This window comes from Neolamprologus multifasciatus, chromosome 23, assembly GCF_963576455.1.
Source record: "Neolamprologus multifasciatus chromosome 23, fNeoMul1.2, whole genome shotgun sequence".
NCBI classification, from domain to species: domain Eukaryota; kingdom Metazoa; phylum Chordata; class Actinopteri; order Cichliformes; family Cichlidae; genus Neolamprologus; species Neolamprologus multifasciatus.
This window is the reverse complement of record NC_140460.1, coordinates 12,193,549-12,221,413: the sequence shown is the minus strand read 5'-3', so window position 1 is coordinate 12,221,413 and position 27,865 is coordinate 12,193,549. Positions and strand designations below refer to the sequence as shown.

At 40.9% G+C, this 27,865-nt stretch overlaps 2 protein-coding genes across 2 annotated transcripts; both read right to left on the bottom strand.

Annotated features, from left to right (window-relative positions):
* Nucleotides 1-46: 46 nt before the first annotated feature.
* Nucleotides 47-11,718, bottom strand: map2k2a (mitogen-activated protein kinase kinase 2a). Its single transcript, XM_085151249.1, has 11 exons — nt 10,945-11,718; nt 10,543-10,753; nt 8,671-8,817; nt 8,436-8,513; nt 7,441-7,492; nt 4,539-4,663; nt 3,729-3,942; nt 2,424-2,488; nt 2,268-2,329; nt 1,675-1,720; nt 47-1,559 (listed from the first exon to the last, which is right to left on the bottom strand). Exons 1-11 carry the CDS (start codon nt 11,031-11,033, stop codon nt 1,449-1,451), a joined length of 1,200 nt encoding a protein of 399 aa, XP_085007375.1. The 5' UTR covers nt 11,034-11,718; the 3' UTR covers nt 47-1,448.
* A 2,725-nt stretch (nt 11,719-14,443) lies between these two features.
* On the bottom strand, nt 14,444-27,852 carry pias4a (protein inhibitor of activated STAT, 4a). The gene is made up of 11 exons (XM_085151773.1): nt 27,737-27,852; nt 25,531-25,912; nt 25,317-25,401; nt 25,168-25,209; nt 24,897-24,987; nt 22,992-23,120; nt 21,031-21,136; nt 20,442-20,515; nt 19,169-19,329; nt 18,247-18,398; nt 14,444-18,156 (listed from the first exon to the last, which is right to left on the bottom strand). The coding sequence occupies exons 1-11, from the start codon at nt 27,761-27,763 to the stop codon at nt 17,882-17,884; spliced, it is 1,524 nt and encodes a 507-aa protein (XP_085007899.1). The 5' UTR covers nt 27,764-27,852; the 3' UTR covers nt 14,444-17,881.
* Nucleotides 27,853-27,865: the final 13 nt, after the last annotated feature.

Below are 27,865 nucleotides of genomic sequence, written 5' to 3'. Positions count from 1 at the left end.
GTGACAATGCATCCATCTTGCTCTTTACAAATGCACATTTTTTGGGGGGTGGGGGAGGGGATAAGAAAGGGCAGCCATAAGCAGAGGATACAAGAGCTCTAGCAAGACAGCAGGATAGTAAGTAAAACCACCACCAATACTGACCTGGGTTACAATGCTCGGTCAGACCCTTTGTACGACTTGAGAGGTCTGATGTCCCACTTGAAGTCAGGTTGTACTTTTAACAAAATTAACTGGGTTTAATCACAAGGAAAAGCATTTTAGCAATAATTCAACCGAAATCTTTCAAGAGCGAGCCTCCGGGTTGGCTGCATCCAAGGAGAAAGCTCAGAGCGCCACATGTAGTGGTACAGTGAAAATATATACACCTCAGGGGGAAAGTACAGACAGACAACATAGAGAAAGAAAATGTCAAATAAGCCAACATGATTGAAATCTCTTAAACATTTCAGATTCAGGATTCTGATAAAAACACCACCTAATCATCCCCATCATGAGTTGGGAAACCAAATACACAAACAGTATTAGAAGATAATAAACCATGCTATATTGTCCCATGAATACATTTTTGTTTCCTCAATGTCAAACACATTTTGGCATATAACAGCATGTGTGTTCTCCCATGTGAGACCGAGTGTGGGATGCAAATTGAAATAAATGCTGAAGAAATGATGTCAATCAGCACTTAGATCACTGACTAAGAAAATGAGAACATTCAAATTACAGTTTCATACTGTTCATGAATCTGCACACAAGAAAAAGATCAGCCATCAGAAAAAAAAAAAAAAAAAAGTAGTAGTTGTGAGTGCCCTCTTTGGTTTGTGACATTGTTCATTTGCCAAAAAAGTGAAAATGACTCCTTACACGCTCATTTGCCCTGGATTCTACTCTCAAACTCGATTATTATATTGGAGGTAATTGCAACAGAACCTTTTAGCATTTATGATTCTAATTAAAGTAGCTGCATTTACCTTCAATAAAAGCAATCGCGAGTTTGCAAGTAGATAATATGCTTTGATTTCCCTACGATTTCCACCAAATCTCTACAGCAGGTTATTTAATAAAATACAGTCCCATGTGCCATCACCCATTGCCATAGAAAAGGTTAATACAGAATATCTGACAATACAAAATAAGTTTGTCAATGCAAATTTAGCTGACACACTGGCAGCCCTTCAGTGCTTTACATCCTCTGTAGCAGTGTGGAAAAATGAGCTGTGGCTGCTCTCGACACTGTCAAGGTGAAGCTGTGGTCTTACAGTACAATGACTCAATGGGCCCTGCTGCTGGTGAAGAAATAACTGGGGAGGGAGAGCAAAAACTGTTTGAAGCTATAGCAACAAGAAAAAAGTGCCAATATTTGTGAGAACTTCTGTGCGTACACGTACAGGATATGCACGTGTATGCACAGAGGTCCCGAGACGTGGCAGGGCAGCGTGGGAGCCCGGTCACTCGGCGCCGCGGGTGGGAGTGCTGGGCTGGTTGAGGCCCATGGTTTTGCACAACCAGCCGGCAAAGTCCACTTCCTCCACTTCTGATCGCTTGATGAATGTGTGACTCTAAGGAAAAATTAAACTTCAGTTTTTATTGTTATCAGAAAAACTAAACAAAAAACAGATGGGTTAAGTATCAAATTAAAAATAATAAAATTATAATAAATATTAGGGGGCCCACCATGAGCATCTTCAGATCCGCTCTCTCAGCTGGGTTTTTAATCAAACTGCAGACAAAAATGAGATAAATATGTTAAACGTAAGTAAAATATCCTTTGCATGCATGTCGTTCACCATGTATATGCAGAGGGTTAGATGCTAGAAGGCCTTGTTCCGTTTCAGAGTTCCTTAAAACACGAGTTTACCGTGTATGCACGCATGTTCTTTAGTAGTTTTGACATCAGCCGCAGTGCAGTATAGACTTTAGACAAGACTGATGTAGAAACATGTGCAACAATTATCTGAAACAATATCTCCGTATTCATACTTTTTAAAAGGTAAAGAACAGTAGATACTATTCTGGACTATTATGGCAAAAATGTTATTTTTATCACTATTCCAGACGGGATCTTTATCCGAGTGTGGTGCTGACTTGTTTCCTAACCACCTCAAACCTGCACAAGCACAAAAACTACATGCATGCATTTAATTACAAACAACTCTTGCAACAGGTGTGTGAAGCAATTTGGAAATGTCACAGTTTTCTGAATAGCTTCCTTTCATAATTCTTCATGAGCTGAGAAAAGAAAGACAAACGTCACATTCGGTGCTCACCATTTTGTCACAAAGTCCTGGAAGTCACTGGTGAAGACACCAAGCGGCAGTTTGGGGGGTGGCTGAGGAGGAAGCAAGAGTTAAAGATTATACACTGACTGCTGAAAGATTGTGAGTGGTTGTTCATACTGTAGAAAAAACAGACATTGCTCAGACCTCATTGACAATGTAGTCCAAAAGTTCAAAGATGGCCATGGCAGGTCTACTGTCCATCCCAGATCCTGTGGGAAAAGAAACAGACACAATCTCTGGTTAGTCTTCTTTAGAATACATTTAAATGCTTTAGTTTTAATGTTGTGCATTTTCTCAAACTGTACAACAACACAGCAGCTCTCGTGCTGCCAAAAACTCTGTATGAGCTCTTGTCTCTTTAAGGCAGCCATTATAGTCTGTTGCAGACACCAACAGCTGACACCAGGGCTGAGTAATCATTCCTGAAGTCTGCATGTGTATTTGGGGAATTGTGATGTAAAGTTCAAGTTTGCACATAACCATTTCTTTTTTTTCTTTAATTTAGGTACTGTGAGCCCAGTCATCTCTACTGGACGACTCAGCTGTCATGTAAAGCTCTTCAGCAAGGCTAGAGACTAGTTAAGTGCAGAGATTATGTCTCCCCATGAGGATCAATAAAGATGTTTTTGGCTTTAATCAAAATTCCAAAGTTGGACCACACAACCAGAATGTGATGGCTCTATTCTCCTGTGGATGCCAGACAGGTTAATGCATGAAAACGATTTCATGCATTACTGTTGCTGAATTATGAATGCACCGTGGGGGTTTTGTTAAAAACACGTATACCATTGGAAGTGTGAGCATAGACAGCCCAGTTGCACAAAAGGCTAACCCTCACCCTGTCAAAAGTCACCATCTTCAAATTTCCACATTTTCTGATTGTCCATTGCATTATGATTTTGACATAGCTGTGACCTGTGAGTCAGCTCTGAGCATACAGTCAAAGTTGGCATGTTAATTGGCAGCCAAAACTGCCAATTAACATGCCAACTTTTCCACTGCTGTGAGGACAGGATTGTCAAACAACAACAAAAAACAAAAAACAAACCCTTACCCGCTAGGCTTCCAGTTCCTCAGGAGCTAGGAGTGCATAAAGACTAATGTTTGTACTTAAAGCCAACAACAGAAAATTTGGTTGAGATATTTCAGAGTTTGCTGTGAGGCATCCACTCATACACTGCACGAGGCCACGCCAGAGTAGCTGCTAGTCAAGCATTATGGAAAAGTGTTACACACTGGCCTCGGTAAGGTTAGGAGCAACGTTTGCTTTTGGGAGAGTATAACTCCCTTCGTTGCAGACTTCACAAATCTTTTGCATACACAAAACCGTAAACAAGACACTAAAGGGAGGAGAAAACCCACAAAGCATAATATGAGCACAAATCTAATCTAATGTCAAGTAATCTGCATAAGTTTATAGGCACGTGTGTGTGTTATTGCCCTTCATACCACTTATAGGCCTTCCGGGTGGTCTAGGCCTCTGCATGTTGACGTGAGGCTCTCCCTCAGCCCCATCCACAACGGCCCGTCCAAAGATGGCCTCCAGTTCTCTGGCGTCCGGTGGGGGGATGGGGTAGCGGCCAATCGCCAGCTCTACCAGAGACAGACCCATGCTCCACACGTCAGACTGAACCGAGTAATGAGTGCCCTGCAGTCTCTCCGGCTGTTGAGAAACACATAACTACGTCACAGAGAGCCGGTGAAGCCAAGACGCCAAGCAGGAGAGAGGGCTGGGCAGCGAAGGCACAGGAAGTGGAGGAGAGGAGTGGGAAGAGAAGAGGAGGGGGGTGTTATGGCAAGCAGAGGTGGGGTGTGGTTAGGGCAAGAGGACAGAGAAGAGGGTTTGGCAGGAAGTGGACAGCAACTTTGGACTGTTTTAGGGGTGAGCAAGGACAGGTGTGTGCGTGCCTGTGTGTGTGTTTTAGGAATTGCAATCAAAGGGCAAGCTTCTCTGCACCAGAGGTGCTTTTTTGGGAGTAGGATGGGACACACAAGCAGCTTTTGGCACTGCACCCACCAGGTGTCTAAGAGTGAGGGGAAAGGACGAGAAAGCTCAAGCACAGTTGCCTCCCTCATTGCCAAAGAGCCCTTCCTGGGTACAGCCCGTGGTTCTTGGCAGGGGAGTGAGGGAGGGCCAGAGGAAAGGAAGGCAGAGGGTGGGACCAGAGAACAAGAGCCATGTGAGAAGAGTGGAGAAGGAAAGTGGGGATAGGGCCAGAGGAAAAGGGGTGGGGGCGCAGGCGCGCAGAGCTGACTCACCGACATGTAGGAGCGCGTTCCAACAAAGGAGTTGGCCATGGAATCTATGAGCTGGCCGCTAACACCGAAGTCGCACAGCTTGATCTCCCCACGAGAGTTGACCAGTATGTTGGAGGGTTTGACGTCTACATGGCAGAGGGGACATGGACAAAAACAAATGCGCATTACATTTAAAAGAAGAGGCTCTTCTTCATACTGTGTTTCATCTGTCATTCCTTTGGCTTACAAGTTTCTGTATGCAAGAGAAGGCACAGATTTATTACTAAATTATACCTAAAGAAACAGCAGACACTGCTACACTGGTGTTCTGATTTGCACGCTTCTGTGCAAAACATTTAGGAATTGTCATTTTCAGAAATAATACCATTAACATTTTTTTTAAAAATACAAAGTACAGAGAACAAGGAAAACAAATGAATACTTGGTGTGACCACCTTGTACTTTTAAAAATAGAATAATTACTCCTTGACACACACGCACAGTTGTTCAGTGTGTTTGTTGCAGGCTGTTGCAGACATGTTTTTCCTGTGCATTTCTGTGTCTCTAAGATGTGGAGGCTACAGCAGCTGCTGCACGTTTAAACATCTTAATTTCCTAAAACTTTTTGCACTGAACTCTATAGAGCTTTGCGAACGTGTTTGTAAACCCCCCTTGCTTCATGTCTGAATGAGCTCCAGGTCACCTTTCTCTGCTTTGCTCTCGTGAAAACTGCACATGACCAAAAAGGCACATCTATCATGTCTGCTTTTATTTTGTTTTGCCTGTTTCTTTCTCTCCATCATGGGGATAATTGAAGCTGTAAGGAACATAAATCTGACCCAAGTTTGACAGAATGACATGACTTTTAATGTCGCTGAAACTAGCATTATGTGCTTATACATGTGTGAAGTGAGAGCACCGCATTTCGATATTTTGCGTGATAATTAAAAGAGGGACACCAAATATCAATAGTTTATGATGTAACCTCTAAATAGAAATTTAATCTTTTAGTGGTAGAATAATAAAAATCTGTGCTTTGATGAGAAGCATCAGAAAAGCGCCACATTTAAATTAAACGTGAGAACTTAGTTTTCAGATTTCACCATGATGGGACAAAGAAGCAAAAAAAAGTTTCCTACGAACGTTAAAAATAATCTGAGAAAACTACGAACACAAATGCTCATCTCACGTTCGGCCATCCTGAGATAACGAGATAATGAGTTAGAAAAGTTAAATCGGTTCAACCAAAGAAGCCCACCAACACTCGACATACTTAGGTTGGCATCCTGATATCTTCCAATTCAGAATGAGCCAAGAAAGCAACACAATCCATTCCCCTACTTGCAACCACAATCTTGTGGATTTCTCTTACATGCTCGAGGTTCTGGAAATCAGAAGCATGACATCACATTTTATCCCATCTTTCCTGGATTCTGGAGGGAAGTGACGCTCAAAGTTGAGGAAAGAGTGCAGCATAAAAGACTGCATTACTTGCAACGCATGGGCTGCAGATTCATATGTGTCTATAACAGCTCATTATCTCACAGAAGACTGGTGACTCATGTCGCTCATTCAAAATGTGTGCAATAGCACTGTAGTCCATACATGCTCGTCCATACAAGGCTCAGGATCAGCCTGTCTGCTTCACAATTTCACTTTGCAGCAATAAAAACGAATAAAGCGACTCTCTGGTGATTCCCTCCTACAAGAATACTGTGATATATGTAGAGAAAACATTTACGTGCATCTATTGTTTGTATCCCAGTTTTTATGTGAGACAATACCATGAACCTATGGATAGAAAACGCCTTCTCACAAATACAGATCGTTCATGCTTCATAGAAATATTGAAAACAGGACTACAGTCTTCCGTGCAGGCCACGGGTGGCATGTACAGAGCTCCCAGCTCTTCCTGAGTCCCTGTTGTAAACAAGCCCAGTCCTCCACATATCCAATTCATCGCTGAAAAACATCCTGCAAAATAATGGTGTAGGACTGAGCCCTGCAATCTGTCCTCTGCGGTGTATGACCCCCTCCCACCGACCAAGGGACACGTGAGGAGAAGCTGAGAAAGAAATGGCATGAAAGAGCGGGAGAAAGATGGAGGGAGACGCGGAGGGAGGGGTCAACAGGGTGCGGTTGCTCTATAATCACATCTGAGAGGCTGTAATTACCGCCTGAGCTCACAGACAACTCTGTCCTGGAGTACCTCCGACCCTGTAGCACTGAAACTTCACTGCACGATGCACTTCTTGCTGCTCCCTTTCTCAGTAATTTTCACAACAGCACACCCATGTGTCCTCATTTGTGTGCAGAGAAAAACCTGCTTGAGATGCTGTGACCTGTCATTTCAATGAATACAAATAATGTTTTCATGAAGGACAATATGTTTATTCTACAAATTCCCTTAATGAGAAACTTGTTATTTTCCCCCCCAAAAAATAGCTGGTCCCGTATGTGCATACGTGTGTTAAAGCTCTTAAGATGCTGATGCATGTGAAGGGAGAGCAATGAAGACAATTAATACAAATTCAAATGAAGAAGTACAGATACTACTGGCGCCCTTCCACTGGATGTGGCGCATTTCAAGTGGTTACACTAACCGAAGAAGTTCAGACGTCTGGAAATACCCATCAGACCTAATGTCCAAAAAGCTTTATCTTATAGTTTAAGAAACTATAATCCATGGTCTGAATCTCTACCGGATGTCTGTAAGAAGTGTCTACAAAAACACTGATAACCGATTATCAAATGAGGCTGACGTGCCACATATTTTATATTTTATCCAAACCCAAATAACTCTGTAACACAGTGATTTCATAAACTCCATATTTGGGATTTATTATACTGTAGAGATTTGAAAGTGTTCCAAATGAGATTTTGAGCACAACTGTAATTCATCGGGACTCAAGAACAGCATTACCTCTGTGCATGATCTGGTGCTTCTCTCGCAGATATGCCAATCCCCTCAACACCTGTAAAGGGGAAAAAAACCCCAAAACATTCAGTTTACAGACATACAATCTAGGAGTCCACACACACGGGACTGTACTGTGCATGCAACTTATGCATTATTGGACAACACACAGCTAGTTGAGCAACATCACAACCACAAGCGAAACCACAAAGAACAGCACACATGCAAAAATAGGCACAACCCTTTTGTTTATATTGCTGCCAAATTCAAACAGCAACTATACTTCAAAAGAAAAAGGTGTTGGATTAATGCTGTCCACAATTACAGGTGGACACAGGATTCATTTAGCTCAATATGTGACTACGGTCAATATCTCTTAACCTTAAGTGCTGTGCAGAGCATCTCACATCACAGTTCAGTGTTAACTGTAAAAGTTTTCCTTTGATCTTCTGGATATAAAATATTTGAATTTCTTCATTTTACCCTAGTGGACATGTTTAAAATTGTGTAATAAATAGGGTATGAACTTCTCAGAAAATCTGCTTTGTGGTCAGAAATGCCTTAAAATCCTCAAGTCCAGAATTATTTTCACACATCACCTCCAGCCTTAAACCTTTCTAAACATTACCTGACGGGATGTGAGAACGTGAATGTCCGACAAAGTCGACATTAAGTACACTTTAACCACCAGTTGCCAAAGAGTCTGACTGCTCTGATTTTTGGAGATTAAAAAAAGAAAGCAGAAATTATTCTGCAGAGACTCCTGCCTCAAAACGTCAGGAAGCGAACTCGTCTAAACCAGAGTGAAAATGTGTCTGATGTTGACCTGCTGTGTCACGTGATCAATTTCAAAAACTTATCAGGCCCGACTCTCCTGACATCGTCCACAGTTCATGTGAGAAGACTTGTGAAGCGAATCATATTTTACAGCCTATAAATAAACACCTAAAGCCACAAAACAAAAACAAACAAACAAAGTAAAACATCAATGGTGTACGCACAGCTATGCTAACTTTTCCAAGGATTTCTTCTGGGATTCTTCTGGCTTCTTTAAGAACCTGGTCCAAGGATCCGCCATCCTGCAGAGACCAAAACAGCCCATGTTAAGACAGACAAAACTGCCTGTAGCTGTGGGAACGTGTGTGTTGCACAACATAAGAATTCTCAGATGATGTGATTCACAAAATCGATTCCAGTCTCACACAGAAATTGCAGCTAACAATCTTTGTCTCTCACCATGTGCTCCATACAGATGCTGATCTCTCCATCGCTGTAGAAGGCCCCATAGAAGCCCACAATATAGGGCGAGTTGCATTCATGCAGGACCTGCAGTTCTCTGATAATCTGGTTTCTGATGGCAGGTTTGATTTCCAGGTGGATCAACTGACGAGAAAAAAACCACAGAAACGAAATACTGTTTTAATTTAAGTTGCATGTAGACGATGCAGTTACACCGTCTGAAGTCATCTTTTTACACTTGTGGCACTTTGTTAGGCACACCTGCTCGACTGCTCATTAAAACACAAATAGCTAATCAGCAACAAACGGCAGCAACTCATTTAGGCATGTACTCGTGGTCAAAACGAGCTGCTGAAGTTCAGACGATAAGAATGGGGATGAAAGGTGATTAAAGTGACTGAACATGGTTGTTGGTGCCAGGCAGGCTGGTCTGAGTATTTTAGAAACTGCTGATCTAATGGGATTCCCCCACACAACCATCTCCAGGGTCCAAAAAAGAGAAAATATCCAGTGAGCAGCAGCAGTTCTGAGCGGAAATGCTTGCTGATGCAATGGCCGTAGAGCTTTGAGTCAATGGGAAGGCAACAGTAACTCAAATAGTCACTCATTGCAACCAAGGTATGCAGAAGAACATCTCTGACTGCACAATGCTTTGAACCTTCAAGCAGATTGGCTACAGCAGCAAAAACCCACAGCGGGTACCATTCTTGTCAGCAAAGAACAGGAAACTGAGGCTACAACTTGCACATCTCACTAAATGTGAACAGTAGAAGGCTCGGTCTGATAAGTCTTGATTTCTGCGTTTGGTGTAAACAACATGAAAGCACGGATCCATCTTGCCTTGTATCAATGGTCCAGGCTGCTGGTGTGGGGGACAGTTTCCTCGCACACTTTGAGTCCCTTGGTACCAAATAAACATTGTTCAAACACCACAGCCTACATGACTATAACTGCTGACCTTGTCTATCCTTTTATGGCCACAGTGTACCATCCTCTGATGGCTGCTTCTACCAGGATAATGCAATGTCACAACGATCACATCAAACTATTTTTTTGAACACGACAGTGAGTTCACTGCAGTCAAATGGCCTCCACAGCCACCAGATGTCAAGAACCTTCAAAATGTTGTGAAACCAGAGATTCACATCATGGATCTGCAGCAGCTTCATAATACCATTATGTCTGCATGGACCATAATCTCTGAGGAATGTCTCCAGTTTAGAAGAAGTTTCAACAAAGGTTCAACTGACATCCACAGGCCTCAAGCCTGAGCTCGCTTAGACTGCTGTTGCCACATCTGTATAAAGTCTAGATAACTTACTACATTCATTGTTATATACCCACAAAGAGATAGATACTAGATATTATATAAAAGATATTAGAGATAAGTATTTAGTGTATGAAACTACACTTTGATAGTGTGAAAGGAAATTTTAAAAAGTGTAACATAATGGCAAATATCTTTCGTAAAAGCACGCAAGATAAGATGATACTTGTGAGGACAAGTATCATCTTATCCTCCATTAGGGTTTGTTGTTAAAAAAAAGTGAAGGTAATATAAACAAAACATTTCACAATGGAAAAAATGTGTCGGCGCTCTTTGATAAGCTGAGCTATGCAGCTCAGGCGCTGCCAATAAAATACCTCAGGCATATCTTTGACATTTACCTGAAACATTTTTGTTTCTGAACTTCAAAACTAACCATTTTGTTGAAACCGTTTTATTATTTTCAGTTCCCTTGTCTTTCTCCAGAAAGAGGCGTTTCCAGACATGGTGCACTGATAACATCTTAGACTTGAAGTGGAATGCAGTTTTTTTTTTTTTACTTTCACTTGGAGAACAGCTGTTAAACAATCATCATTCTTCACCTTCCGAGCCATGACCAAGCCCGAGGGTTTGTGGCGGACTTTGTTGACCACTCCTCCGTTTCCTGCGCCCAGCTCACATATGGGTTCGAAATCTTCATCCTTCAGCTCCCCAACCTGGGCTTTCTGGGTGAGAAAGGCTTCCAGCCGTTTCCTCTGCTGTTCATCCAGGTCCAGCTCCCCCAGCTTCTTCTGTAAGGCCTCGAGGTTGGCTCTGTAAGAAGGTGACATTTGGTTTAGCAGAGTTCCTTAAAAGGAGTGAGAATTAACATATGCACCTCCTTATACGGTGGTGCAGAACGAAATCTTGTGCAACTCCAGTAACAGCCAATTACCTCGGTATAAGGACAAAGCAATTCACGATTCAGTGGTTTAACACAATTAATCATAAGGCACAGCACTTACTCAGATGCAGCATCAATGGTGTTGGAGGTGGCCTGTCCCTCTCCAATGGGCGTAATATTAAGGGGACCGGGTTTTCTTTTGGGGCCCATTTCAATAACAACCCGAATCGACTTTGTCCAAAATTTAAAAATAAATTAACGAAAAAGGCAAAAAATTAAAAAAGAAGCACAAAACTGCAATGAACTGGGCTGCTGCTAGCCTAACCTTTCCCTCGTGTGAAAGTCAGTATTAAAAAGCAACAGGATCAGCTCTAGTATAACTTGGCTAGCTAACGTTAGCTAAGTTAGTGCACTTTCGGAAGCATGTCACTTAGTTAATCTGGTAAAACCTATCACCCCGATGTGCTCTTTAAAAGTCAGACAGCTTCTTCGGTTTAACTGACTTATAGAATTCGAGGTGTAGACATTTCTGTCACTCTGCTTCTTCTTGGTTTTCTACCTGCTGCTGCTAGCCATTAGCCACCTAGCTGCTCCTGCTAACTAGCGCTACCTCCTGCAAAATCGTGCCTTGCGCCTCTCAGTCCGAACCTGCAGCCGCCTCTCACAGCACACGGGGCCGCCCGCCACGCTTTTACCGGCAGCTACACCGGGACACCGACTCGGCTTGTTTCCCTAAGCGAGAGGGCGGGGTACGAAAAGTAAATCCGTCCGCGATACAGTCCGGGGTGTGGGGTTATCAAGCGGCGAAAAGGACTGTGGCTAATACAGGAAGCAAGCAGCTGCCTGCAGCATCAGACCTGACACCAACAGGGAGAGCCCGTGATAAATAGCGCGAGATTGGCTTTGACAAGTTGATACGAGATATGCAAAAAAAAAAAAAAAATCTCATGGGTGGGTGGATGACATATGCAGTTTGTGGTAACACCTCCAGTACATTGTTTTTAACGGGGAACAAGCTCATTTTAACCATATGTCATCTGCCCTGTGCAGCTTTGTGTATTTATTAGTAATAAGTAAACACACAAGAACAGAAGAGGGGGGGCAGTGTTTGCTGCCATCTGCTGGCGGTGGTTGGCAATAACAGGCTCAAGTGAACTAAAAATATAAAAGACCCCACCTGGGAGTGATTTTCTTCTTCTTAATTGTACATCGCAAAAAACTGTATTTGACAGAATTTTGAGAAGGAGGGGGGGCGGAGTGTTGTAGGTTTTACAGTTTAAAAAAATGATTTCTTTTTAGAAAAATGTCCATATATACACTAATATTTTATGGGGTCTTTTTTGGCCACGCTCTACCGGTCAAATTCGATTGAGTGGCTTTAGAGTAATCTTGTCAAAAAATCAAAAAGATTTCTATTTTGGTATGAGCTTTCTATTAAAATAATTATGTTTCATATAACATGTACCCGTGTGGAAAAACAAACCACGGTCATCTATGGCCTAATGTTAATATATCAAATGACGGAATCATTCTCTGTTATTGTCTTTTACAAACAGTAAATGCCACAAGTTTCCCCAGATTTCCTGTGCAAAAAAGGTTTTCGATGCCAGTGAGATGTATTCATGTACTCGTACTCATTAATAAAATATATGGTATAACAACCACGCAGATACCATTTTTAGATGGCTCAGTTTTCAGTAACATCCTGAACTGTGAGACAGAACACTATATATAATAAGTATCACACTATCATCTGGTTATGGACAGGAAATGAGTACATTAGAGGTACAGCTCAGGTCGATCGCTTTGCAGATAAAGTTAGAGAGATGATCTGGACATGTACAGAGATAATGATACACTGGACAAAAGGTGCTAAATATGGAGTCAGTAGAAGAAGAGGAGGAGGTTCATGGATGAAGTGAAGGAGGACACACAGAAGACTGGGGTGACAGAGGAGGATGCTGGGTTAGGGTAGGAATAGAGATGATCTACTGTAGTGACCTCTAAAGACAGCAGAAGAAAGAAGAGGAGCACTTATCATGTGCTTCTTTTGTGGGAAAAAAATCCTGACAGTCTTGTGATCTGCTGTGACTCTTTAATATATCTTAGTCAAGTTCAACATCACTATGATAAAAAGAAACTCATCAATGAAATTTGTAATATTAAAATATTTACAAAATATTGTTGTAGTTGGATGGATCTTCCTTCCAGTGTGAACAAGCAGACATGTTCTTATTATTAAAGGTCACTTGATCAGATAAATAACACATAAAACAGATGGTTTGTTATTAAGATTTCAGCAACCTGAAAAAACAGACACATCCATTACACTAAATAAGTGCTGCCCAGCAATTAACAAATAGATTTCAGAGTTCCACATGAATCACCAAACTCTAAAGATATCTAAAGGTGTGGATGACTGTGTTTGATTCAGGTTTTTAAAAGTCTTTTCAGATGACCAATAATGTGTCCAGAACTGGCTGGTCCATCAGAGTAGAGGCCCAGAGCACCAGAATTTCATCACAGCATCTTTAAATAACTCTTCCAGCAGTTTGTCTTAAAGCCCACTATAATAAAGAGATTTTTAGAATATTAAACTAGTGTTTGACATTAAAAACATGAGGCAAGCCCAGGTCTTTTGGGGTAATGTTCTGCCCACAGAGGAATCAACCACTGGTTGGCAACGGAAACAAACAAATCCAGGGAATGGCTCAAATAGAAGGGGGAAAAAAAAAAGAATGGCCTGCTATGCAGTTTTGAAGATCACGGTGATATAATGGAGGGATTTGAAATAGGAAGGAAAAGCAATAAAACCTTCAATAATCCTGCAACTGAAAGAGGCGTCAAAGCTTTAGTCAGAATGGGGACAAATCCAATACTGGCATAATTTCTGCTAAAGGGGGTACAAGTTTCTAAGAATAAAGGTGCACTCACTTAAAAAAAACCCATATATTATATCAAAGCCTTTGTAGCAGAAATGACTAAATGAGGCTGTTTTCATGTTGAAGTTTCTGTCTCTAATCTGTGGACGCCATACAGAAAGAGGACCAAGTATTTGTGTAGTCTTTTCTTCAGATGTGAAAAATGAATGTTGTTTTTTTCTACATTAAAAAAACAAACAAACAAACAAACAAAAAAACTCTGACAACTCCGGGAACTGTTTTTGTGACAGGATGGGAAACAACTACAGATAAATACGTGTTGCTTTTGTCTGTGATGAATATAAAGGTTTCGGTTGTGCTCAACCTGAATCCCCACTTAGACTGCAGTGTGACATAGTTCCAGTACGCTACTCATCGCTATCGTTCTCATTTCCTGTCAGCACTCAACGGTCTAATAATGGCAAAAAAAAGTTTACAAAATATTTCATGTAACTATGACATCCCAGTGATGTTACCGGTGGTAATCTTTTATTTTTAAAACAGTAAAACCCCCACAATCCTCCCTGATACTCAGGCGGGATGGATTTTATTCAAAACACATTTTCTTCTTCTGGAGTTGATGCGTACCTTTTTTAAGAAAATGAGGCACGCCGAACAGTTCAGAGTTTGCAATCCATCACAAGGCTGCCCAGCTCAATAAATCCAGAAAATCTAAGATAAAAAAAATGCAGACTGCTGTTTTTAAGAACTGATTTTTAATTAATTCCACACGTCAATAACAGCTGTTAGAATACGATCATTTTTTTTCTTTTTTTAATTTTACAGTTTTATCCTCAACAGGCATCAAATGAGTCCCCAGATCTGAGCTTTTGATACAGAATATGACAATCCACATGTTAACCAGTCCTTCCAGTCGTCAATGGCATCAGCTTCCAGTGCTGCTGCCCTCTACAACTTCTTATTTTCCACTTGCCTATAGGAACTGGAGGCAATTCAAGGCTTAATAAAATATTATTTAAATTTTATTGTCTTTAATATGAACATATATAAAAAAACAAAACAAAAAAACAAAACATTTACATCATGGATTGTAAGCCTCTGCCCATGCTACCTTATGCATTATTACAAGAAGAGATGCCACTACAAAAACACCAGACCCTCAGCTCGCTCTCTAGCTCCCAATCTGCAAAATTACCTGGCTCAGTTCCACAGCAACTACCTGCACCAGCTCTCATCTTTAACCATAAGGCAATGAGAAGTTTAGGAGAGCCACACAAATAATGACCTTCTCTAACATAGCAACGAATGAAAAATGTGATTTTCATATGTATAGCAGTTAATTACAAATGCAGAATGCCTTAAAGGCGGCTATTAGAGTTCTTTACAATATTTTGCTTCAAAGCACCTTAAATATCTTTTCAGGGACACACTGATGCGTTAGAGGCCAAATGCCATCAATCAGTCTTGTGCGGATTCCCAAAATATTTTTCTATCTGTATATTGATTTTGTGAGCCGTCAAAAGAAGAAAAATGGAAGACCACATTTGACTCCATCTACTTTTTCCAATCATCAACGATGTCAGAGGATGCACTTGGAACAGTGAGGCCTCAGATCGATGTGTATATGTCATTTCTGTGCACTTGAGCAAGTAAAAAGAAATCCTGCACTGACAGCGAAGGGAAGCAAAACATGCAGAACGCCTTTCCAACCCTGTCACGGTGGAATAGGACTGCGTCCACTTTCACATTTTCTGATTCGTATGGACAAGACGAATGATGACAAATGTTCACAATGGGCGGGGGTCCCTTAATTCGCACTACATGGGAACTTTTAAAATAAATAAAGCATTATTAAGTTGATGAATGCATCACATGAAAGTGCAAACAGCTCTAACAAGTTTTTCTTTTCTTCTTCTGAAACCAACACTGATGATCCCCCTGCAGATAAACCCAAATGCATGCCCAGAGTCTCTCTTACTGCTTCCCCAGAGGGGGTGGCACAGAGCGGAGCAGACAGGTGAAGTAAATACAACAACTCTAATGTTGCTCCAAGAAGCCACTCCTTCTGCCGATAATGTTACAGCACTGTCCAAGAACAGGAGGATAGGATCCGAGCCAGTGTTCCTCTGGGCCTACAAGACGGGTATCTGCAAGATTAGCTACAAGCTTCTATAAAAATGCTTTACAACTGAGAATTGGGTAAAACTCTACAATCAAATCTAGAATAAGAAAACGGGGAAAAAAAAATCGAAGTTGTAGCTGTGGTTAACACTGCCACCAATCCCAAGCAGTAAATGCAGAGAAAACACTGATCCCTGTGTGAGGAGCAGCCATCACATACAGACAATATTAGTGCAGGTGCAGAGGAAGTTGTAAGCCTACAGCATGTAGCAATTAAAGTCCAATTCTATCGCATCAAATAGATATGACCTTATCTACATTGAAAGTAGGCAGAGAAGGGCTGCTGGTCGAAGCGCGCTACTTGTTCCAGACACGACCATCTGTAACCTAATCAATGACTTTCAACTTGTTGGGGTTGCACTCGATGACACTTCATTAAGTTTTGTTGTGTCAGACATGTTGAACCCACTGCAGCAAAATACTCCGAATGGCACTTTGACCCAGGTCGGATTCATTCAGTGGCAAAGAAAGCAGCGTTCAACAGCAGAGCCGTGAGCACAGATCAATGTACATCTCCACACCAAATACCAGCAATCAAGAGCTCCAGTCTATACAGAACTATGCCAAGAATTATGTAGATTTACCACAAACTATTAAGAGAATGTCAAGGTCTTAAATAAATATGATAGTTTCAAAGCAGGTCACAACTGTGGGATAAAATGATGACTCTGAAATTCTGTTCTGTCCACTTGACTGGAAAATATTGATTTAAACATGCTGTCGCGGACTGGGGTTCTCATCTAATGGCTAGCTCAGCTGCGCTCAAAACCATAGGCTTCACTCTTTACTACTTCAACAAAAAAGGCACCTCATAACCATTTCCCCTCAGTGAACTCTTAAAAGATGTCTGCTTTGGCATAGCTGCCACGCAGTAATTTTGATGAGCTAGATCCATGTGGAATTCTGAGATACTAATCCTAAGAAATCCTGTTACAGACACAACTGCAGAAATGTTTTACAGAGTGAAACAGTTGCTGACCAGTTTTTGAATGTCTCTCACTCCTACAGTTAGCCTGGTTATTCACACTCGAACTCTCCTTCAACCAAGGTTTTTCTTTTTTTGTTACAGAGGGATCAGAGCTGAATGAAACAATGGAATAAAAACAAAACAAAACAAACAACAACAAAATGCAGGAAAACACTATATCCAGTGTAAAATTGGATTCAGAAAAACTCGTCAATTCTTCCATCTTCTTTCAAAGCTACTCTCTGGTCAGTCTGCCAAGTTTTTATGACTGAGGTAGGTTCTTTTTATCTAAGGACAAAATAAAAATGGAAATCACACACTGAAGCCAGTATTGTGTCCTGCCATTTCATAATAAAAATGATAAATTCCTGAAAAAACCCTTTCAAGCTTTGAATTCATTCTGTCAACAAAGAACAAAATAGGAAAGGTTTAAATTTGCATCACACTTCAGATATCTCTGCTGTGTCCTCCCACAAATGTTTTCACTTGTTTTCCACCTTCTACCAAAAACTACTGAGGAGCTTCCATTTTCAACTTGCCTGTGCATCACAACTGTGACAAAAATCAGAGACGCAAACATTGAACGCCCATGGCTAAAAGAGCCAGGAATTCCAAGTCATATACAAAGAGAGACGGGGTCGGAGTGGGAATAGTCTGGAAAGAGAGAAGCAAGGGTTGTGACTGTGGTGGGGTGCTCAATCCATTCAGTCTCTTCAGCAGAGGCAGGACAGTACAGATGTTCACTGTAGGGTGACAATTGATCAAGAAGTGTAATAGTAGCTTCCAGTGGTGTACAGTACAAAGAGGAATCCTTATCACTGTAGACTGAAGAACCATGGACAGTGCATGTTTGAGTGCGTGTTTGTCTGCCTGCCTGGATATAAACCAGAGCTGCTAAAAGGCTCTGACGCTGGGGCAAAAGGGCGGGTTGTTGCATCTAGTGGATTACTGTGTTCCTGTCCTCACGTTTTAAGGCCCCTGCCTCTCTGTCTCTGTGTGTCAGTCTAAGAGGGGACAGAGTGGTGGGGTCAGTAGGCAGTGACCAGGTCCTTGTCGTAGTTGTATCGGCCCCTCTTTGGGGCAGGACTGTCGGCGCTGTCCTCAGTGTCCTCACTGTCTCCTCCAACCCCGCCCCCCTCCTCCTCAGAGGAAGAGTCAAGAGTCAGATCTACCACCGCACCTCCACCCGGTGCCACAGCAGGTGCTCCCGTGACTCCTGGCATCCCCACAGAACTGCTTCCAGACTTGGCCGTCAGACTAGTGCTGCTGTGGGCTGGTGAATGGCCATTTGCTTCGGGAATGCCTACAGAGAGGAATATAATTTTAAGGTAAGGAGGAAGATTTTACTCTCATTACCTTCAGTGCAGGTAATGAAACAGGGCTTAAAACTTACATATATCAACAACTGGGTAGTCAGGTGTGTTACTGCGTTCTCTTTCCCGCTCCCTCTCCTTCTCATCTCTGATGGGTCGCCAGGAGCCGTCTGTTAAGTACTCTATCTCCTCAATGTCCTCACTCGTTTCTTTTAGAATCTCAGATAACAGCCTGAAATGCACACCGGCCATTAGAGAGACGTCACAAAATAAGTTTATACATGGGAAAATCAAACTAATAGCTCAGTTCTCACTCAAACGCACAATTAGAAAGGAAATAATAATACCATTATTATATTATACCATTAATGCCATTACAACATATATATATGTAAAGATACTGAAGTTCCGATGAAGAAAAACACAACATATACTTTAATCTCTTTCATGAATGAAAGGCCATTTAGGAAAACATTTAATACTTCATGATTACACTTTCAAATATCAAACCTGGGTCAGGTAAAAAAGGATGAAAGAGAATGTAAAAAAGAATGTAAATATATGTTGCACAAAGCTTTCAGTCTTTGCTACAGTAAGATGTGTTTGTGAGAGCTGCTGAGAACTTCCAAGAACAAAACCGTAAATTGCTTTTTTGGATTTTTTTTGACATACTTTTCGTATTAAGAATTATCTGTTGTGCTGGTAAATGAAACGCACAAGTGTTGCTTCTGTAACATAAATGAACAGCAGGTGGAGAATGACAAATTTTGAAACACAATGAGTGTTCATACCAGACCAAAAAAAAGAAAAAAAAGAAAGCAGTACATGTTGGTGCATGGTTGAGCTTGTATCAAGAATCACTAAAACATCTCTGCAGCTTCAATGATGTTCCTCAAACTGGCATCACATACAGGTACTCAAAATTACACAATACAAACTTTAAGAATTTACTGACAAAGCTGCAGGGGCGGGACAAGTCAAAGCATGCTCTCATCTCCTTACCCATCAATAGTGAGGAGCTCAAATGGAGCGGGCTTGTCACAGACTGGGCAAGTCCATGTGGGCTTCTTTTCATTCATCTGAAGGAAAAAGACTGCATCGAAACACTGAAGGTGGGCACAAGTTAACACTCGACATGGTACCCCAAGCCGCATCTTCACCAGCTGGAAGCGAGAAAAAAGGAACAGATGTGATATCGGGTGATATCATGCTTTTTAAAACATTTTGGGACTTTTCTAATAGCTAAATAAATTGAGGGGCTTTTAGACACAGCATGACAACAGAGCCACAGGACTGTGAAACAATATTTTCCAACAGCATGCACTGCACTAAAACAACATTTCTCCCTGTATTTGTCAATCAATGTCCTGGAAACAAGTTTCCTTCCAAATGGTCACAGAGTTTCCCCACCCACACACATTAGTGGGCGAGCTGGCCCCATCTATTACACACTCCCACAGGTATATGTGGTGAATAACTTTGCCAGTGTTTTATGAGTTTAAGGAGCAATCTGCAGTCACTTTACCATTTGACAAAGACCTTGCTCTTATAGTCAAGGTTTGTCGCTGATATCCAGCTTGGCCTTGTCCTTCCTGTAGTGTTTTCAGGCTGGCCAGGTCATCAGTGTGACATTACTTATTATGAGTCAGCTGCTTCCTCAGAGAGGATCTTGTCTAACAGACAGGATTCCCACTACACTGTGCTGGACTGCAGCTGGTAATGGCAATCCTATCCTGGAGGTGTGCTGCAAGTTTCTGGACTGCGAACAGACACTATAACAACTGGAAAACTGGTTCATGTGCTGCTCTGTCAAGCTCAGAGAAGCTGCTGAGCAGCACAAAGGCTGCCGTTGAGAGCTGCAGTCCAAGATGGTGGAGTCAGAGTATGGCCACAGGATGAGACTCGCTAGAGAGTCAGCCTATTACACTGCTCAATTATTTGTCACAAAGCCATTTACACCCCAAAACCTTATTATTGAATAATGTATTAAATAAATGTGCATGGACACAATGAGCTTTCTACAAACAGATATTCACTGTAGAACAGCAGTATAAACATAGCTTTGATTTCACTCCAAGGTTGAATGGATGTAAATGGAGGTAAACTGTTTAAATGGAATATTTGATTAATGTAGTGAAGATATTCCCTCTACGCTGTAGATTGTCCTGCTTTTCTGCTCTGACTGAGCAGAAATCCTAATGCATATTTGCAGCAAATGTGGCACGAGTTGCTTTGTGTTTTAAAGCCCCTCCATTTGCGATCAGGATGTACTCACTGGACAGATGAGAGACACTCTGAGTCCTGTGGTCGCAATCTCGCTCTCTGGGTCGAAGCGTAGTTTGTCTTGTACTGTAGATAAATGTAAGTACACGGTTATGACATTCTGTATCGACATTATCCTACATTATTTAAAATTAACTACACAGCGAGAATGGATATAAACCGTTTTTACTGATAACGATTCCACTTAAAGATTACAGTTTTTACTGAATCCTGATCAATATTCCAAAAACTTAAGACCTACACAGGTTTTAACCATCAACAATTATTTTATTATGTTAAAACTCAAAATTTAGTGTTGAAACTCCAAGTGCTTGCTATTATTAGTCTGATGTCATTACTTTACAATGTGCAAATATCAAAAACATGTGGCAGGACTACAAAAGGAAATGTGTACACTGGAAGAACAACCTCGAACTGATCCTTGACACACATCCGTGCAAAATCCAGTCATACCAGAAACCAAATGTTCAGTTATTGACACCTACATTCTGCACTGAAGTGACTTTGTGTACCTTTCATCTTACTCTGAATGTGAAAGCTGCAAGCAAAAATATTTTGGTGAGTGTAAAAGCATCACTTACTGCGCTCACGGCAGCGTTCTGCACTCTCAACTGAGCAGAGTTTAAGCTGGCTGAAGAGGTCTGCTGCGGTGAACACCCTCACTAAATACACCGCCACAGAGTAACGCTGCAAACACAGATCAACAGATTTTTAATAAACTGTAACAAGAATTTATCCACCGAGAATCAGAAACTGACAGTGGAACTTAAACACGATGTTATTGTAAGAATTCACTCAAAATTTTGAAACAGAACCATCAAATTAGTACAAGGTAACCTCTCTAACGATTATGAGACATCAGTGAATCTGCAACTTGGGCTATGTCTACACGTACATGGATATTTTTGAAAACGGAGATTTTCCGTTTTCGTTTTAAAAAAATAATCCTGTCCACACGTAAAGGCAGAAATGAAGGAAAACGCTGCTAGGAACATGCCAAAGCAACAGGTGGCGCTATATTCCTAACCGTGTAGAAATGTTGGCCAATCAGAAGTCTAGAAGCCTCGGTGGGAAATAGTAAACAAAGCTGGGGCATAGAAGCAGAACCGAGTCGTATGTGTGGAGGGACAGTAACTGTGTGTGTATATGTAAGCATTTAAACACTGCAGAGAGTACAAGTAACAGTAACAGTATTGTAGAAATTCATTTCACCAAAACAATAACGTGGTGCACACTGTGACATCAAAAAAGGCGCACATCTTTGACGCTGCGTTTTCTCCGTTTTTCTCGTCCACACGTAAATGTAAAAACGGAGTTTTAGAAAATATCCACCCTGGCCGGAGCTTTTAGAAATCTCTGTTTTCAGTGACCGAAAACGCCGTTTACGTGTGGACGAAAGGTGCAAACGCATAGAAAAATCTGCGTTTTCAAAAATACCCGGGTACATGTGGACATAGCCTTGGACAAGCAGCACATAAAATTATTTTGTATAAATAATGTTCCCCATGTTTGATTGTGGTTACAATTCATCGACGAGTGATGAAATATTCACCATTTAATCTTTCCACGTAAAAATATATATATGAGACTCGTTAGAGAGAGAAAATAATAATAATCCATTATTATTTTCGGTTTTATTATGTGACAATACTGGGCAGCACTGACGAGTTATATAGTTATTTATTACAGTTATTGTTAAATTAAAGTGTGAAGCTTTTTTCAAATATAGTGTTTACATTTTTAAATAGGGGATTAGAGAAAACAGTCGCTAGGCTATTCTTGCGCTTACATTTGACTAATGTTATATCACTGTATCAAACTTTAATTAGGAGAAGTGTCATCAGTGACAAAAGTTCACTACAAAAGCAGGATGGGAAATGCCATTTTTGTACTTACACTTCCGGCCAATAAAACTGTGTGTGTGTGTGTGTGTGTGTATATATATAATGCCACTAATATCATTATTAGTTTTCTTTAAATACAGTGATATTTTGAGGCTATATCGCCCACCAGTTATGGATTATATCACACAGACTTCTTCTGAAACTTGCTAGGCCAACCAAATTTTAGACTTTTACAGACTCTATATGCTGAGCAGTGAATTTATTATTTGTACATGGCAACTGCAGACAAAATGTGTGGAATGTGCATTACCTCAAGTACACGACACTTTTAAATTAAGCCGTTTCATCACATGTGATCAAGCTGTGACTAAAATGAAGTTGCTCAAGGTTTGCACATACCTTCTTGTTTGTACAAAATGTGATAACAAACCTAACCAAAAGTCATTCTGTCTACACACATACTCTCTCAAAATACCCAGTGTGGTGGCAACCGTGCTTACAAAGGTGTATTACACATACAGTCGAGTGAGGCCAATGAAACACTCAAAGATCTACAAGTATCAGCATGCCTCGATGAATTACAGAACCTTCCAAGAGGAGCTGGACAGATTAGCAGAATAAAAAAAACATAAATAAAAAATATCTGTGCTAATGACAACCCTGAGAGCTACGGCTGCAAAAGGCAGGATTCAACTGACCTTTCCAAAGTTTCCCCAGGTGATGGTGACTCTGTTGGTGACATTGGAGAGGTGCAACCACGGAGTGATGTTTATAGGACGACAAGGACGACGAGGTTCAACACCAGGCTTATTGGAAGGATAATATCCCTGTAAAACACACACAATTTGAAAATAAATAAGACTGCAACACTTAATTATGTAATACTTCATCTCAAATATCTTTTCATAATTTCAAAACAGACACCTTCTTCTCACTACTTTTAGCACGAATGAGGGTTGTTTCCTTTACCATGCACAGCTAACCTGCAATATGAGCTGAAGGTCATATTTTTAAGTGTTGATTTACCTTCATTCAAAATATTCAGTTTACAATAGGGCTGTGACATATATCATTTGAGATAATACCAGTACAAATAAAAAACAAAACAAACAAGTTAAATGATGATATCAAAGCCACGTGTTTACTTCTACTGCTAGCACAACAAGACAAGCCCAGACATGCCTTGAGTGAGAGCCACATAACAGCCTGTGATTACAAAAAGGGAGTAACTTAAACAATCTTTATGCATAATTTTTTTCTTCTGTACTTACTTTCATTATTATTATTACTGTACATCCAACATTATTATTGCACTACAATGGTGCTGGCATCGTGTAGCAATCAATCATGTATTAGGTGCTTTCATGAATGACCGCATCTCTTTGGAAAAGGATGGAATTTTCCCTTTATTTTGTTTGCACTGGGTGGCTGTGGCTCAGGAGGTAGAGCAGCTCATCTACTAAGTGGAAGGTTGGTGGTTTGATCTCTGCAGATGCCAAAGTATTGTTGGGCAAGATACCGAACCCCAAAGTGCTAAAATGCATCCACCCAAATGTGAGCATGTATGAACAGAAAGTATTTTTCATTCAGGCCTATAACAGGGTAATATATATATTATAAATTAGCATGTACGTATAGACATGTGTGTGGATGGTTGAAAGAGGCATGTTATATAAAGCACTTTGAGTGCTCCAGTAGAGTAGAAAAGCCCATTTAAATAAATGCTGCTGCTTGCAAGGTACGATCATAAAACATCATTCACTATAGTTTTCTACATCGATCATAAATATCATTATTGGAAATGGCAATGAAATACTGTGTTAAATTTTTCAGACTTTAACCCAACGCTAATTTACAATATCAAAAATGAAATCTGATATTTGAGAGAGTGAAATTTGTAACAGATGTTAATTCTGCTTGGAAATGACTTAATTATCAGAATTATCAGGCTAGCAGCTTAAAAAAAAAAGAAGGTTAGAATTAAAGTTTAAAAGTGTGATTACGAGGCAAGGGAATTTAAACGTCTTAAAATTTCTTGAGACATTTAGAACTCACGTTATCTAAAGCACAATGGAGCTTTTCAACAATTCACAGTATGTACAAACAGTCAGAGATTAAAATATCTGTGTACTAGACAGAATGGCAGGATTAGGCCAGGAGCCCAAATTTAGACATTTATGGCCAAATTTGAATCCTCGGGAGGTCATAGTCACACCCTCCTAAGCTGTCATCTAGGTGCTACCCTGCCAGTTCGAGTTCTTGTGGCACACCTTAAGCCACATAGTATCGGCCAGCTGGAGAGCTTCCTCCTAAAGTTTTGTTTCCTGAGGTCTTCAGATAAGCCAACATCATCTTTACCCAAATCTTATTTTTCACCTTTATGTTGTTCAACACACTTACATTAGGTTATATTATCCATCACTGTCATATTATGACATTTTATCACTGACCTGGTAAAACATCTGTGACTGACACCCTGAGTGTATCTAAAAACGATGCTATGAGCTATGATTGAGTAAACACTTCAAAACAGGAAAACAAGCCCAGCTTTAGTCATGTCTGTATTATGAAGGTGTGGGGCATTTCAGAGTTAAACAACTCACCGGCACATGACAGTAGGACTGATTAACTTTGACAGCTATGTTGGGAGGATACTGGTCCTCCTGAACACCAATGGAGTCTGTGTAACAGATTCTGCAACAGAGAGCAGTAACAGAGGAATAAATGAGTGAGGTCATCTATTGTAAGAGACTAAACACAAACACTGTATATACAAAGAAGCAATTTGTCCTTGTTGGTTTGAATTATGATATTTTTATGACACAGTCACTACCAAAAAAATCCCCCCTCCCAATGTTTTTACTGGGAACTTACCTAAGAACCACTTGGATTGATCGGATTCCTGGACGAAGTTCACTAGGAAAATAATAGGTGACGAATTAAAATGAGCTTCACAGAGATATTTTTATATTAACCTGGGGTTAACCTAAAGTGCAGTTTTAACAGACAGTGTGACTTTTAACCTTGCGTTTCGAATCTGGTCTGCTTGGCTGGGTGTTAACTCAAAGATGCACTGACTGTCCTGGAGTTTCTCACTGTTCTGGGCAACTGTAAGCAGATGGAGACAAAATCCATTGTAAAAAGAGAACAGTGCAAATTCTCAACGTCGAATAAAAATGCAACGTTTCCCAAAAACACAAACAGACACAAAAAACCTAACAAATAGTCCACACTCACTTAGCTCTGTTGGTAGTAGCAGTGTCTCTAAAGTTTGGTAGAAGGGCAGTGGCACTAGCTTCACCTCTGCTGCAGGTGTGGTGATCGGTTTGGAAATGCCGTTGAGGTAGTCTGCGCCCTGAGAGGTGGCAGTAGGGGAAGAGCTGAGGGATGAGTAGTTAACTGGGACACTTTCCGGACGCCGTGCAGCCAGCCAACCAGATGTTTTAGGGAAACGTGACTCGTAGAGCTGCCGGACGTTCTTCAGCAGCTCTGGGCTGTATTCGGTCTGCACTAGCCTCAACGCACGCCCCACCAGGTCTTGCTTCAGCCCACTTTTGCTGCGACCCATTGAGGCCAGCAGCGTCTGCAGGTCTGAGACCCGGAAACTTTTGACCATATTCTAGTGGGAAAACAAGACCAAAAAATAAAAATATAACAGGAGGAGCACAAAAACAATTAGATTTCTGGAAAGGCTTAAGTGACAAAGTTAATTTCCAAGTTCAGACTTTTTTTCAAGAGCCACATCTCAAATGAAGGAGTTTCTACAATGCCAATTACCATTTTCACATTTGTCCAAGAGAGGAAGATACATGTTAGAATACTTGTGTTTATATTCTTTCATTTTACTCAAGTAAATATATTAAGCAAATGAATGAAATAATTTAATATCGTGTGCAAAGTCCTGCGTAAACACACCTACACACCTCTTTTTAACCCTTGGAAGATGCACAGAGTCAATTACAGGTAACTTATATGCAGAACAGTGGAGTTCACCAAACTGCTTGATACTTGCTAAAATTAGCATCTGTCCTTGGTCACTTTAATCCTATAGAGGATTTAAAGTGTGTTGTAATTAGCTGGCTATATTAAGAAGTTCACTTCCAACTCTAAGAACAATGGCTTGGCCATGATTCAAGCGATCACACTAATTGTGGTAGTGTTAATTAGGCTTTAGAACCATAAACTTCCAAAGGTGGCTTAAAAGTATGAATAGAACTTGGAAACGCACTAATTCCACCCACACTATCTGTCATTTAACACACAGAAAGCTAAAGGAATAGTCTGGCAGGCTCAGTTACAATGAAATAGGTGCCTAAAAACTACTATTTCTTGTTAGTGGCCTAGAAATGTGCAAATAGTGCAATAGTTCTTACCTACATGAAACATATACATACAATCTGTTTACAGTCCACAACAAATGTAAGACAAATACGGCTTTGCAAATTCTGCATGTTTATGGCTCCATTAACTGTTTAATATAATTTTAATTTGTTGTTTATGTCTTAACAACCTCATTTGTACACCAATCCGAAAAATGTAAGCTGAAGACACACCGTAGCAGGCGAGGATGTTTATTTAGTAAAAACATATGAGGTGCAGACGCACATTGAACTGCAAAGTAAACGCAAAATCTCTTATTTTCGACATAATATGTATGTCGTATCATCCTATATGAGGTCGTTTTTTTGTTTTGTTTTTTTTTTTAAAAAAAAAGAAAATTATTATTTATTTATGATGAAGCAGAGAGCACGCGAACTGGGCTCTAGGGGCAAAACACGGGATGTTGTTGTTTAGCCGCCAGACAAGCCTCAGCTTTGTCTGACATGGCCGAAATAGACATTAGTGGAGAACTGCTTCATGTCTATATTAAAAAAAAAAAAAAACACACACACAGGACTTTATGGATGGATCCGACTGAACCGCTGAGCTTCAAATACAGCTGCGTTACAGACTGCTCAACCTCACTTGAACGTTGCTAGTGTAGCCTGTGCTATCGCCGGGCTAGCTTCTCACACTCGGCATTCAATCACGACTGCTAGATATTTTGACAGGTGCAGTTCCATAAACTAACCGGTGAACTACAAACAGATATTCCTGTAAGCCAAATAACGTCAAACGGTAACATGCCAGGAAGCAGGCTAGACCAAAAACAACCACACGCTTATATGGTCTCATCATTCATTTTCGGTGTCTTCCTCCAGAGCCAGCGTGATGCTAGGTGAACCAACGCACTTGCCTGGTTAACATTTCCAGGCAGGCTAGCTACCTTAGCACCATAGGCTAGTTCGTTTCGTCGTGCTTGAAATACACCACATTTTTAAGAGTAAATACCCTTTAATAATATTCGCACAAAACCCACAGTTTCCCCACAACTGGGGTGACTTTCAGCCCACAATCCCGCGCACGTCTCCTATCAAATCAAAGCCAACCAAGCTCTACTTGCCATCGCTTCCACCAGTTCGGCCGCCATCTTCGTGCAGCAGTACCGCGAGAGTCAGAGACGACGGCCAGTCTTGCACCAATGGAACAATGACCCTGCTTCGAAAGACAGTCGTCTCCAGCCAATCACAGC